We start from the raw sequence: 13740 nt of genomic DNA on the forward strand, positions 1-13740 counted from the left end.
GTGTGCAGGAGGCCCATCTCCCCCGCCATGAGCGTCCCAGGCCAACACAAAAAGTGACGCGCGTCTGACAGAGCAGGAAGCCAGCGAGGGTGGAAGCCAGAAATGGCTGAGTGCCTATTTTGAGGTTGGTTCCCTAAATGCCTTTGTTCATTGAATCCTATCAACTCCATTTTATCATCAAAAAAGAGACTCAGAGATGAAGTTGATGTCCCCAAATCACCGTATAAAAGTGAAAGTGTCACAATCTGAACCCGTCTCACTCTAGAGTCCAAACCTCAAATACATTTGATTTCTAACCACCTACGTCTGTCCTCCAATCAGAAGAACATAGTTTGGGATTAATGCTAGGTTCATTCACAAAGGAGAGAATCCCCACGTCAGGGACGGACGGTTAAACACTCAGCGGTGTTAAGAGGATCACGTGGAAGGGTCTTGTGGTGACACCAGCAGGAGGGAAGTCTGCCCAAGTCAGGACAGCTGGTGGTGTTTGAAAAGGGCTTTGCCAACTCAAAGCACCCCTCCGGCCGTGCAGGGCTGGGCGGGTGGGAGGGTGTGAGATGAGGACGAGCAGGGGGCTGTCGCATGCCCACGAGGCCTGTGTCCTCTCCGAGGAGCCTGTGTAGTGATGGTGGGTCTCCAGTCTCTGCTGCAGGGCAGGCGCAGATGGCTCTGAGATGAGACACACGTGGGCTCCTAAGGCCACAGGGCTGAGGCCACACAGGGGATCCCAAGTGCAAGGTCCCTGCACCCAGCAGCCCCTGACCGCAGCCCCTCCCCGTCACGTGGAAGGCACGGCGCACGCGGGCCTCGGGGGACAGCTGGGAGCCACCGGCTGACAGAGCAGGGACGCTGCACTGTCCCCTTTGTCTTTTTATCCGCACATGCCCAGGTTTTTGGAGTGGGACTGCTAAGAAGTTATAAATTGTGCTTTTTATAGCTGCTTTACAAGAAGTAATTATTCATTCTCTTCTTCAATTAAACAAAGACTTTGGTTTTAGAATGACTTTAATTAATGCAATTTTAACAGGACTGTTCAAAAGCTGACAGCAAGGTAAAAGTCTTGCTTTGATGCACATTCTTCAAGCCTTTTTAAACCTCATCAATCCCATCACAGTGAAGTTTTTTAAAGGTAAGTTAGCACCATCCGTGGACTTTAGACACCGCTGCTTCCCTTGCTGAGTCCAGAAGGGAACATATCCAAACAACAAAACATTCCCGGGAGGCAAAACCAAGCTGGCCCGGACCATGTGGTCACTTCAGGTGACGAAACAGAGGCTGTGAGAACCAGCATTCCAGGCAGGTGGAGGGAATCCCTCAGCTGCCGTGTGGGGATGCGGAGGCTGGAGGCGTCTCGAGGGGAGAGATGAGAAAGAAGAGGTGCTCGGGCGATGGGGCTGCGCCCTAACCTAAGGCGGGGGGGGCTGCGCCCTAACCTAAGGCGGGGGGGGCTGCACCCTAACCTAAGGCGGGGGGGGGCTGCGCCCTAACCTAAGGCGGGGGGGGCTGCGCCCTAACCTAAGGCGCGGGGGCTGCGCCCTAACCTAAGGCGGGGGGGCTGCTCCCTAACCTAAGGCGGGGGGGCTGCGCCCTAACCTAAGGCGGGGGGGCTGCACCCTAACCTAAGGCGGGGGGGCTGCGCCCTAACCTAAGGCGCGGGGGCTGCGCCCTAACCTAAGGCGGGGGGGCTGCGCCCTAACCTAAGGCGGAGGGGGGGGCGCCGGCGAAACGCTTGTGTGAACACAGTGGGGGGTCAAAGCACGGTCTTCACCGGAATCACACCCAGGGGCCTCCAGCCCTGCAGGTTAATCCACAGACAGAAAGCAAGCCCTGGTAGAGCAGCCCGAGGGATGCGTGGCCCAGCAGCTCCCACACCTCCGCTCCCCAAAATGGGCTCAAAGGTCAGGTCCCGGGGAGCCCTGAGGACCACCCACCTCGACAGTGCTGCCCGCACAGCCCAGGGCGCCGGGACCTGCCCACCCCCACCCCCGGCCCAGGACGCAAAGTGGCAGCAGCGCCCACCACAGGACGAGTCTCAGCGAGCCATCCGAGTTCTCACTTCTCCCACGAGGGTGGCTTTAACGTTTCTTTTGAAAACCAAACACTGACCACCTCCTGACCAGATATCCCGCACACCTCCTGGGTGACTCGCACAGCCCGTCACTCTCAGGAACTGTCCCCTGGACTTGCCATTCCTGCCTCTCCCACCCGAAGTCAGGCTCCCCGGATACAGCACAGCTCCCAGTGGGATGAGCAGGCAGGTGCCCCTCTGTCCCCATCCAGTGGGCTCTGGTCTTCGCCCTGGAGTTGAGAGTCCCAGCAGGCGCTCGCGCACGCAGCGGGAGGCCTTCACCAGGAGATGCCAGCTGCTCCGGCCCCGCATGTGTCCGCTGGGGGAGCCTCCCGCCACCAAGGCTGTGAGCAGGGCCCTGTGTCTCTCCCTGTCCCTGTCAGCCCCTAACGGGTCTGCCTCCTTACAAGGCCTCGATCGACCCCGAGGGGTGGCTGGGTCCCTGCTCTCGATCTTGAGTGACGGCACAGAGCACCAGGGCCCAGGGTCTCCCTCAGGGTGGGCTGGGCAGAGGGGCGAGCACGAGGGGCTCTGTCCGCCTGGCCTCACACTCTGCAGCCTGCGTTCCAGCCTCACTCAGGAGGAGAGGGAGCAAGGGAGGGGGAGGCCTGACCCTGCGTCCAGGGAACCTGCAGGGCCAGATGACAACTGGAATTAGCAGCAGAACGCCTTGATAGAAGGAAGAGGGAAGAGTTGAAACCCTGAATGAAAACAGATCATTCGTCGTCAGGCTGAACAACGGAACAAGACATAAACAGCAGCTGCGACAGCCTGCACAGAACAGGCCACTGTGCTCAAGATGGAGCGCACGGTGCTCACAGCCCTGCGAACAGCTCGGCACTGCAGCCAAGCTCTGCTCTGAGCAGAGGACAGAATCACAGTGAGCTGGACGTGCACTCCAAGGTCAGGATCTGAGCTGGAACCCAGTTCTGTGTTGACAACCGCATGTGGAAAAAGACTGACAGAGACACAGGACACGAGGACGGAGGAGGGCCAGGCCCGTGCCAGCCTCGGGCGAGCGACGCAGCCTCTTAGCGCTGTGCTCTGCTAGGGAGCCGCCGACCAAAGCCACCGTGCCAGCCAGGCACAGTAATAACCACTTGCGTGAGTTCTCTCACAACAGGAGATCATGACGGGAACTCGGAACTAACACGCTACCACCGGCTGGAAGGATCTGGGAGGGATCGAAGGAGGGAGGCGCCGCAAGCCCAGAATAAGCTCTGCCAACCTCCCAGAAACCCTCACGCTGGAATCCATCTTGGCTGAGAGATGTGTGTGCCACCAGGAAGGGCCCTGACGCAGACCAAATACAGGCCGAGAAAGATGACCGGCCAAAGGCAACCCGGGAACAGACCCAATCACCAGGGAACCTGAGACCGCAAGCCACGTGGCGGGGCAGTCCTCCTGGGTCCCTCACCTGCTGCCCTCCTCCCGGGCGCTCCCCCCGCCGTGAAGTCTCCTGTTCCATCAGCACGTGCGTCTCCTCGGACAGTTCATTTCCGAGTGTTAGACAGGAGCCCACTCTTGGGCCCTGGAAGGGGTCCCCCTTCCTACAACAGCTTCAACATCGGGAAGACAGGCTCCCACCTCTCCCCGGGGACCCTGGCGGGCAGTCATGAATGTAATTAATCAATCGATGACGTAACTCGTTACTGCCATCGGGGAGAAGCAGGTGTTCCAGAGTTCCAGGCGCCCCTGCCCTCCCAGCCCTGGGGTGGGAGCAGGTGAGGAAGCCAGGAAGCAGGCACATTCACGAGGCCTGAGGCCGCCACCTCTGTCCTCTCCACACTGCACCCCCGAGGCCGGCAGGCCAGACACCAGGCCCCTCCACATCTCACCCGCACCCCGGGACGAGCGCACGGGAAACACTACTGGTTTGTCACTAAGCGGGTCCCGTGGCCTCACTGGCCACCTCAAGTGGCCCAAGCACACGCATCCACCTCCTGTGCTCTCCAAGAGGGTGTGACGGGCTGGCCTCTGGGCCCGGCTCCCACTCCCAGGACCTGCAGGGGTCTCTGCCACAGTCTCCCCAGCAAGCCCCCTCCCAGGGCCCATGAGCCCTGGACACACAGTGACTCAGGTAACGAGGGTCCCGCTCCCGTTACCTGCAGACGCCTGTGGGGCTGGGTGCCCTCTCCTTCCACCCGGCAGACCCTCAGGAAGGAGAAACCACTGCTCTCCCCACGAGGAGGCACAGGGAGGGCCCTGCGCTACGCCCAGGCTCCCTGCAGGGGCTGCGGCGGAAGGGCGGCGCTGGAACCCACCTTACCTTGCCGAAGGTCAGACAGTCCTTGTCCTGGTCTCTGTCCTTCATCTCGAAATCATAGAGTGCTTTGCCCTGGGGCGGGGCCTGGGGCAGAGGCCGCACACCCTGGACGTGGCTGGCGGGCAGGAGGCCGTGGTACCAGCGCTCGTCCACCCGGTGCTGCAAGACCATGACGTCCCCCTCGCTGAGCCTGAGGTCCCCGGGCTCCTTCCCCTCGCAGCTGTGCAGGGCTTTGCTGGGGGACAGCTGGGGAAGGCTCTGGAAGCAGAACACAGCGGTTACTCAGCAGCTGCCCACCCGGCCCGTCTGGCACCTGGTCTGAGGGGCCCCCAAGTCTGAAAGCCCAGGTTGGGGAGATACCTCAAGGGAGCAGCCCCCCACCCCAGGAACACGGGGCCAGGCCCTGTGGGACAGGGGGTCTGCAGAGGGTCCCGCGACAGGCCGCGGGCCTCCACGCGGGATGCCACGCTCCGCATTGGAAGGACGCTGAGGAGGGTGCTGGGAGACCTTCATTCGAGGCGCAGAGAGAGACAGGACCCCTCGCCGGAAGGAGACGGAATCCTGCCGCCCGGGCTCTGGCTCCAGAAAGTTTTACTCACTACTCCGTGCTGACCTGTCATACCCTGGGTGCTATTTCTATCCGCCAGAAATCCGACAACTACCATGCCAGTGTCCCTTCCCTGAACCTCCACGGCAACTCAGAACGTGCATCCAGGGGCTTTTCGAGCTGAGGAGACAGACTTGCAGGACCGTACTGCACCCTCCCACGTCACTGCCTCACAGCCAGGGGCCCAGGCTCGAGGTCCACAAGGGACCCCCAGGGCTGGGAGCTCTAACGAGGGGTTCCAGCCATCACGGACCCCTGCCCCCCACCCGCCACGGCTCCCAGCTTCCTGAGGCCACAGCAGCCTCGTCCACAAGTACAATTTCAAGAGCCTGAGACAAGGATCCTCTTCAGGTCATGGGATGCTCCCACCCTCCTGTCAAAGGTCAGCCAACCCACCCACCTGTCTGACCTGCCATCCGGCCACAAGCAGAGCCCTGGGCTCCCTGCTCTTCAGCAACAAGGGGTCCGGGTTTCTCTCCCCCTTCTCTGCAGCAGCCAAGTTCCGCTCAGCTGAGCAGCCTTGTCAAAGGTAAGCTGCCCGCCAGGAAAAGCACACGGAGCCTCACCTCGTCCCTGTGTCCCCACCCAATGGCTCCCCAACAGAGGCCATGTTTCCTCCCCAGGGCTGCCCGGCCAGGGATCCCTCTGGTGCTTAAATCCACCTACACAGAGGCACGAAGCCCGAAGCTGCTGCATACAAGAGGCTCTCCGAGGAGACACAACAGCACTCAGGCCGGCCTCTGCGCCCATGCCTCCGCAACACCCGGGACGGCAGTGGAGAGAGGATGTGCGGCAGAGGGACACTCGGCCACCACCAGCCAGGGCCACAGCAGCAACAGATGGCTTTCCTGGAAGAACCCAAGTGGGAAAAGCCACAGCCAGCTCTGTGCTGGGGGCACGACGGGCGAGCTCAGGGACAGCGATGGCCAGGAGAGAAAGAGAGCCACGCGACTCCATGGCCAGAGGGCAGCGAGCCCTGCCGGCGGCGCTCCATCAGGACATTCGGTCCCCCCACACACACCGCTCCCCCATCTGGCAACACCTGGAGACATTTCTGGTTGTCATACTGGGAGGTGGGTGCTCAGGACGGGCCCACCCAGAGCTCCTGGCTGAGTGTCCGTCTGAACCCCGCCCCGCCCCTGAGGTTAAATTTCCCAAAAGAAAGGAGCTTCCTCGTCCTAAGTGAACTTTCAGTCCATCACAACTAGAAGCCTTTGTTTTCGCAATGGGCGTGTTTCACCGGTGACCCTGGAGAAGCTGGGACACCCATCACGGTGAGAGGGGTCGGGGGATCTCCTGCTGCCCGGGAGCGTGGGCTCGGCGAGCGCACCCCCAGCATCCTTTCACATCACACCCCCCCCCCCGCAAGGGCCACGCGCGCGAGCCGCTCTCACAGCCACAGATGGAGGCCAGCGCGGGGGTGGGGGGGGGGCGGTGGTGGTGGTAAATGCGAGCAGAAGGGCGGGACCCACCCTCCACGCCTTTGGGCCCCGCGCCGCCACGCCCTCCCGCACCCCTCCACGCCGCCCCGTGCAGGGGACGCCGAATTTCCACTCGGGCCTGCCCACCACCCCACCGGCCCCGACACAGAGGCCGCGGGCACACACGGAGGGTCAGCGGCAAGGCACCGAGGTGCCGCCCCGGCTCCGGCCCGTGTGGCCCGCACTCCGGACCTTCGGGGGGCTTTGTCCTCCGCCGATTCTGCAGAGCGGGCACGGCCCCCCCCCCAGCCGGTCCGCGTGCGGGCCCCGGCCTGCACCAGGTCCCGCACCAGGCTCTGTGCTGCAGGGAGTAAAGCATCCCCCACCCACAAGGTCACGGAAACATGCGACTGAGACAAGCGCACAATGTGTCCCCACGCAGGCGGGCTGAGGACCCACCAAGGGCTGCCCTGTGATGTGAGCACGAGGCGAGAAGCTGCCTTTAGCTGAGTTTCGTGTTTCAGTGAGATTCAGGAGGCCTAAAGACAGACGTATCTTTCTTTTTCTTCTTCACCTTTTTTTTTTCCTGTTCCCAACTCGGGCCAAGGCTGTCTTCTCAAGTTTCTGCTCCACTCCCTGGTAGCGGATTCGCCCATGTTCCTGGTATTCTGGAAGCTGTTTACGGCCCACATTCGTGGAAATGCTGGGAGTGAAGATGACTGTGCCAGACAGCGGGCGCACTCACACTGGACAGTCCGCACGTGGCCGGGCTCGGGCTCACGCTGATGAGGGTCCCCGGGAACACTGCTGGCGGCGACACGGTCGCCTTCATTCCGTGACACGAAAAGGGCCACCACTACTCGGTGCGCTCCCTTAGGGCCCGGCCCGATCCCAAGTCCACTGAGGCCCGCGGGCGTCAAAAGTGCCGGCAGCTCCCAACAACACCGCTGTGTCCCTGGGCACCGGCTTTTCTAAGTTCCCACAGAACCAGAGAACGCCTGCCGCATTCCGGCCGACACAGCTTCACAACGCTCTGTGTCGACGGCAAGCTCCCCGTTTCTGGTCTGTCTTGGTGGCGGTGGCCGCTTTCCGGCCTGTGTCCACCGCAATCTCCGCGTTTCCGGTCAGTGTGTGCGCTGATGGAGACGCAGCGGGAGGAGCCTCTCAGGCACCCTCGTGTCGCAGTCTCTGGGGCGGGGGAGGGGGGTGGCCTCAGATCCTGGCGGCCCGGGCAGTCCGGGCTCAGCTCCTCCCCACGACGGCCCCTCGGAGCCTCCACACGGAGGAGCGCGGAGATGTCCCTGAGCGGCCTGACGGCGAGTGCCCACCTGCACTCCCGCCCCCGACCAAGGGGATGGCACATCGGCTCCACGAAGAGGCGCCTGGTCCCGCGTGGGCGCCAGCCGCAGGGCGGAGGGGACACGCAGATCCAGGAGCGGCGCAAGGCAGGCCGCCCACGCGGGAGGCGAGGCGGACTGGGTTCTCTCCAGCCTCGCGGACCCCGCCCCCCACGCGGGATGACCCGACCCAGGATGACCTCCAAGCTGGCCCTGTGTCTGTGTTGGGTTCCCGCGCGGGAGCGCGAGGGCTGACAGCCAGGTTCCCCGCCCAGGAGCCCCTGCTCCCCATGCACCTTCGCTGCAGGTCCCTGGGGGCTGCCCCGCCCCACTGTCCGCCCGTCCCCGCCCAGGAGGCCTCACGTGCCCCACAGGACTGGCGGCAGACCCTGGGCCGGTGCTGGGCTTTGCTTCCCACGCACCCGCAGGGGGAGGAGTGCTCTGTAACGCCCGGTTCACAACGAAAATCACAGTTCTTCTGACAAGTATGGAAAGGTGAGGTAGGAGGTCAAGGGGAGCAGCGGGCAGCTTCAGAGCCCGAGCCTCCCCTCATCCCAGGGCAGCAGGGCGCCCAGCCACGTGCGGAGCAGGCTCTCCGCTCAGCCCTGGCTCACCCACCAGAGGTCATCAAATCCATCCTCCCGCATTTCCCAGCAACACCAAGAGGCTAAAACTGGTGGTATGTAGGGAGCTTTTTGTCTCTTAATGGAGAAGCCTCTAGGGAGAAGATTCGTAGAGGATGCTAAGGCAAACAAGTGTTCCAGGAGCCTGGACATGGTCCTAGAAAAGGCAGACGCTTCTAAGTATAGAAGATGGCCAATAAGGAGCTCACCTCTCCACCAGAAATACAAGTCAGATGGGTGCAGTGAGGACGGCCCGGCCCAGCACTTGCACACGGCCCGCTCTATATCGCATCGGATGGAAGTCAGATCAGAAAAGGCTAACCCTTGTGTGACACCCTCTCTCCCCTGCTTTGCTTCCAAAGGACCCCCTTTATCCTGACTCACAGTCACTGTCACCCCTTCTTTGTCAGGACCGGCCGCTTTCTCCTGAGCACCTGGGCTGCACCCCTTACAACCCACCGGATCCTCACAGCAGCCCTATGAGGCTGGCCTTTGTTACCGATGCTCTGCAGGCAGGAAGCTGAGGCATGGTGCATTTCAGTAACTTGCCCGGGTCCCAGAGGTGGTGAGGGCACTAGGCGGTCTGCCTCCCAAGCCCAGCGCACACCCGCCACTCACGCTGCCCCTGAGAACAATGCGACCGCTTATCTAGCTGCTACCCCGAGCCACGCACGCCAGGTAACCTGATTACTGCTCACGGGAACCCTTTGAAGTAGGAGTCATAACTACCACTTTTTAAGTGAGAAAAGTTAAGAGGCAAGTCAGCTCCCGGATGTCATGGGGCTGGGTAAGAGGGGGCCGACGCTTAGCTCTTCACCACCACCCACATCGGAGAGAGGGGGACCCCCAACAGAGCCCTGATCCTTCTCTGTTTAGCATGGAAGGAAAAGGAAAGGTGGATCGTTGACCATTAGGCCGGGAGGGTCCACACCTGTGTTTGCATTTATCCAGTTTAGAGAAGAATTGCTCATTTTTCCACTTTCTGGGAAGACATGCCTATACTGCAGGCTGACTGGGAGAAGCTCCTAGTCACATTCTGGACAGTGGTTACCAAAGGAGAGTGTGACGGAGTCCCTGGAGGGGTCTCTTTGGTGGTGTGCATGCCCAGGTGCTCCCCGCGGGGTATGAGGGGCTCCCCCCCAGCCCCAGGACTGCTCTGGCCTCGATCCAGGGATGCTCAGCCAGTCATATGTCCGACACGTTCCACCCGGCCTCCTGCGGGAAGTCCACTCACCAGAACCTGCTTTATGGGGTAAGAGGGGCCTTGCACTAGGATCTCCAACCACCCTGGAAGAAGGCCTGGGTGTCAGGAAGGAAAGCAAAGGCTTCCCATCAGCATCTGTCCTTTTTTCCGGAAGGTTCCTTTTAGGCCCTTATTTCAGCCCACACTAAACACCACATTACCTTTAAATACTTTTTAAAACATCATTGTTTCAATGCTACCAAAAAAAAAAGAGTAATACAGGAAGGTAAGGGAAAAATAAGGTGTTTGTAAATATCCAGGTTTAAAACAAAATAAGTTTCCTTCGGAATCCAGCTCTGAGGGCCAGAAGGGAGGCCCGCGTTAGAGCAGATCCCAGGCCCTGGAGGAGTCTGGGGGTGGCTGTGCATCAACATGTTTAAGGGCCTGGCTCTGCCACATTCGTCTCCTCATGTGCAAAATGGACATCTTAAAGTGCCTCTCTCCCAGGGATCCTGTGAGCCTAAACGAGGGGACATCCCTCTGTCGCTCACACGAGTGCCTGGAAGCAGCAAGTCCGGTGCGTGGTTACATGTTGGTGTCAGAAAGCGAGATGGGACGTGTCCTCCAAACTTGTCCGTATCACACGAACACAAAACGTATACACAGGCGAGCTCTGTGGAAACAAAGACCTTAGCCGATAAATGTAATGAGGACAGTTTTTTTTTCTTTTTTTTTGGCCACACCGCATGGCATGTGGGATCTTAGTTCTCTAACCGGGGATCGGACCCCGTGCCCCCTGCAGTGGAAGCGTGGTGTCTTAACCACTGGACCATCAGGGAACTCCCCGACATATCACCTTTTGGTATTACGTGGCAGCATCAGTTACAAGACGGAAAGGGGGAAACTTCCTGGTGCAGCTTTGCTCCAAACATATTCTGAGTGCTAGAGAGCCAGCCAGCTACGTGCTGTCGTGCCCACGGGAAGTCCCTTCTCGCCTTCACGCTCCCGTGTGACTTTAGAGTGAAAGTGGGTAGACCCTGGGCGCCAGTGCCCATTCCTGTGGCGCACCTGCCAGGAAGCAGACGCGGGGAGGTGGCCGCTCCAGCCAGCCAGGCTCGGCTACACTCGCGGCGCAGGGCCCCCTGCCGTGCAGCACTCCCACGCTGATGGGGCAGGGGAGCCAGGCTGCACTTGCCTTCTGCTGGCTGCCGCGCCAAGGCCTGGCTTCACCCTTCTTTCCCCCACGAGAATAGCTCAAAGGAACCCAGCGGTTTCCGATCATTTATTATGCATGGCAGGAAATGCTTCCAAACGTTGGTGAGGACGCAATTAACATACCATGTAAAATTCAAGAGCGTGGTATTCCTTGCCACCCACACAGGCACTGAGCCACCGCCTGCTGACCCTGGGAGGCTGTGAGACCCGCTGAGCAGAGAGGCAGACGCTCCCACCTCCTGCCCGGCAGATTAAAGCAGGTCCTGCGCACCGTGGGCGGCCCAGCCCGCTTAGCACTGCAGGGAGAGCTGAGAAAGGCAGCCCAGCACCACTGGAGGCACCCGCCTCCGTCCAGCAGGGGCTGAGCCAAGGGAGCCTGGGGCCCCGTGCGCGGGGGCGGGGGGTGGGGGGGGTGGGCTGCTGGTGGGCCGGCTCTGCCTCGCTCCCACATAGTCTTGGGGGCGGGCAGGGCTCAGCGGCGCCGTCCAGGGGCTTTGTGCTGCTCCTGCTAGAGGAGCTGCCCTTCATGTGAGCTGAGCTGCAGGCGCAGGGGAACGGGCTCGGCCTTCACGACACCTGCCGCAAGACCAGACTCGGCGCTATAGGGCGTGCGCTCCTGTGAGACAGGGACAGCGCAGCACGGGGGACACGGCAGGTAACTGGCTGTCCCCACCCCAAGCCCAGAGAGGCCACGGGGGCCACAGCGGGCAGGGCACAGGCAGGCCGAGGGGGGCTCCAGGCTGCAGCCCTCTTGGTAAAGAGTCTCTGCTGCTGCTGTTTACAGTCAGCCTCGGCCAAAACACAGGCCAGACCGGAGCGCTCGGAGGGTCGGCAGACATCACACCATCTTCTCGCTGCAGCTGGAAGCAAAGTCACCGTCCTGGACCCGCTGCTGCCCCACAGGCACCCGCAGCTCAGTGTGGACGGCTCAGCCCCAGTCCTGCCCGGGCCCAGATCGCCACGAGGCCGCAGGGAGGGCCGGGGAGCCGCAGTCCCTCCCAGAGTCTTAAGAAAAGACTCTTAAGAACTGTTGTTCATATTCATTCACCTGCTGAGTGTACACTGGCCGCCTAACATGTACCAGACGCAGTTCTAGGAACTGCTTACACGTCAGAAACAAAATAGAAAACGTCTCTGCCCCGTGGGAACACACATTTCAGAAGGGGAGAGAGATATACAAGATAAGCCTTTAGTACCTGCGGCACATTGAAGACAGCGAGCCCTGTGGACCAAGCAGGCCAGCAAGAGGATCGGAGAGTCAGCGAGCACGGGCTTCACGGTTTCAGTCGGAGGGAGAGACCTTGGAGGGGCCGGGGGAGACCTTGGAGGGGTGTGAAGCCTGCAGCTTCTGGGGACACACTCCAGGCGGGGAGGACGGGCAGCAGGCCTGGTGAGGCCCGCCTTTGAGAAGTCCTCTTTTCACACTCAAGTCGATTTCCTTTCTTCTTTTTTTTTAAAAAAAACGATGGAATTTTTTTTACAATATTTATTTATTTATTTTGGCTGCACTGGGTCTTAGTTACAACACGCAGGGTCTTTAGTTGCAGCATGTGGACTTCTTAGCTGTGGTATACAGGCTTTAGGTCCCTGACCAGGGATCGAACCCGGGCCGCCTGCGTTGGGAGCGTGGAGTCTTACCCACTGGACCACCAGGGAAGTCCCTCAAGTCTGTTTCTTTATGAAGCAAAAGGGCAGAGAGAAAAGGGGAGGAAGAGGCAGGAGCGGCTGGGTGGCTGTGACTGATGACAAACTCGGGCTCCCGTGATGGCCAATTCCTGGCCCTTGCTCGGCCCAGCCCCCCGGGGGGCAGGAGGAGGGTGCATGCTCAGTATGGAGAGATCTCAGCGTCATGATTCCCGATGCTTAGGGCAGCGGAGCTCCAGGCGTACAGCATGGCCTTTTGGTTTATCTTCTGTCATCTTGGAAAGAGCACCTTCCTGTGCTCAAGAGAAAAGCTGAGGAGTCCTTTGTAGATTCTGGTCCAAAGTCAACCACAGACACTGAAGATTCCAAATCCCTGGCTTTTCGCATGGGCTTGGGCCACGAGCTGACCCTCGGCACCACCTGTACTCAGCGCGTTTATCGGGGCTCCCATGATAAATGCTGCCCAAGGTGCTAGTGACCAGCGATGAGGGACTCAAAGATCTTTCCAGAGGGTTCCCAGCCCCAACACAGAGCCTGTCCACACACACATACACACACACACACACACACACACACATCTTGATGGGGCTGGGGTGGTGGCATCTGTTGTGCGTCTGTGTGCAGATCTGACGTATCCACCTTGTTCCATCCATCACCCACCCAATTCCTGGCTACTCCTCTGTACAGGTACCGCATGAGGAACCGAGCGTGTAACAGTGGCAAGGTGGACACGGGCACCCTCTCACAAAGTCTGTGATGAAGACGGAACATTTACTTATATGATAAGACACACAAAGCTTACAGGACTTGAAAAATCTACAGGATGAAAGTCTTGATACTTCTGAGATACGCCAAGATGAGAAAATGAACGACCAAAGTAAGGAAAGAGACAGAGAGAGACATGGCACAAGGCGGAGTCTGCCGTTTCTCTTTAGTTTTACAGTAACATTTGAAATCAAACCCACACCGAGCTGGTCAGGCTGACCGCACACATTCCAATGTGACAGAAGCTGGGCAGAGGATGCTTTCTGGCACTTTCCATCAGGGAAACTCCACAGCCCGGAGCGGGAGGAGACAGCCAGTTGGTACAGGCCACGTGCAGCTCATCACGTACTTGCTTTGAAAATCTTTTAACCATTGCTTCCTCCGGACGAAATTAAACACTTCTTAAGGGCCAAGAACCTTAAGGCATCCCCTTCTCAAGGCCTGGTACAGTGACTGGTAATCCGAGAACCCACTGGACCCAAAGCTGAAGGCTCGCCAGAGAGACCCCTGGACGCCATTCACTGTCACATATCCCTCTTCTTCTGTTTGCGGAGCTCCAGACACCACAAAACCGCCGAAGATGGGAGAGCCGGTGGGGTGGGGGGGGCGGG

At 60.0% G+C, this 13740-nt stretch overlaps 1 protein-coding gene across 1 annotated transcript in view; it reads right to left on the reverse strand.

Annotated features, from left to right (window-relative positions):
• Nucleotides 1–13740, reverse strand: part of SH3RF3 (SH3 domain containing ring finger 3) — a 201219-nt gene that overhangs the window by 101008 nt on the left and 86471 nt on the right. Inside the window, exon 3 of the mRNA XM_060027650.1 lies at nucleotides 4338–4569. Coding sequence (XP_059883633.1) covers nucleotides 4338–4569 — 232 coding nt within the window. The remainder of the gene's footprint in view (nucleotides 1–4337; nucleotides 4570–13740) is intronic.

Source organism: Delphinus delphis, chromosome 12 (genome assembly GCF_949987515.2).
Source record: "Delphinus delphis chromosome 12, mDelDel1.2, whole genome shotgun sequence".
Lineage (NCBI taxonomy): Eukaryota > Metazoa > Chordata > Mammalia > Artiodactyla > Delphinidae > Delphinus > Delphinus delphis.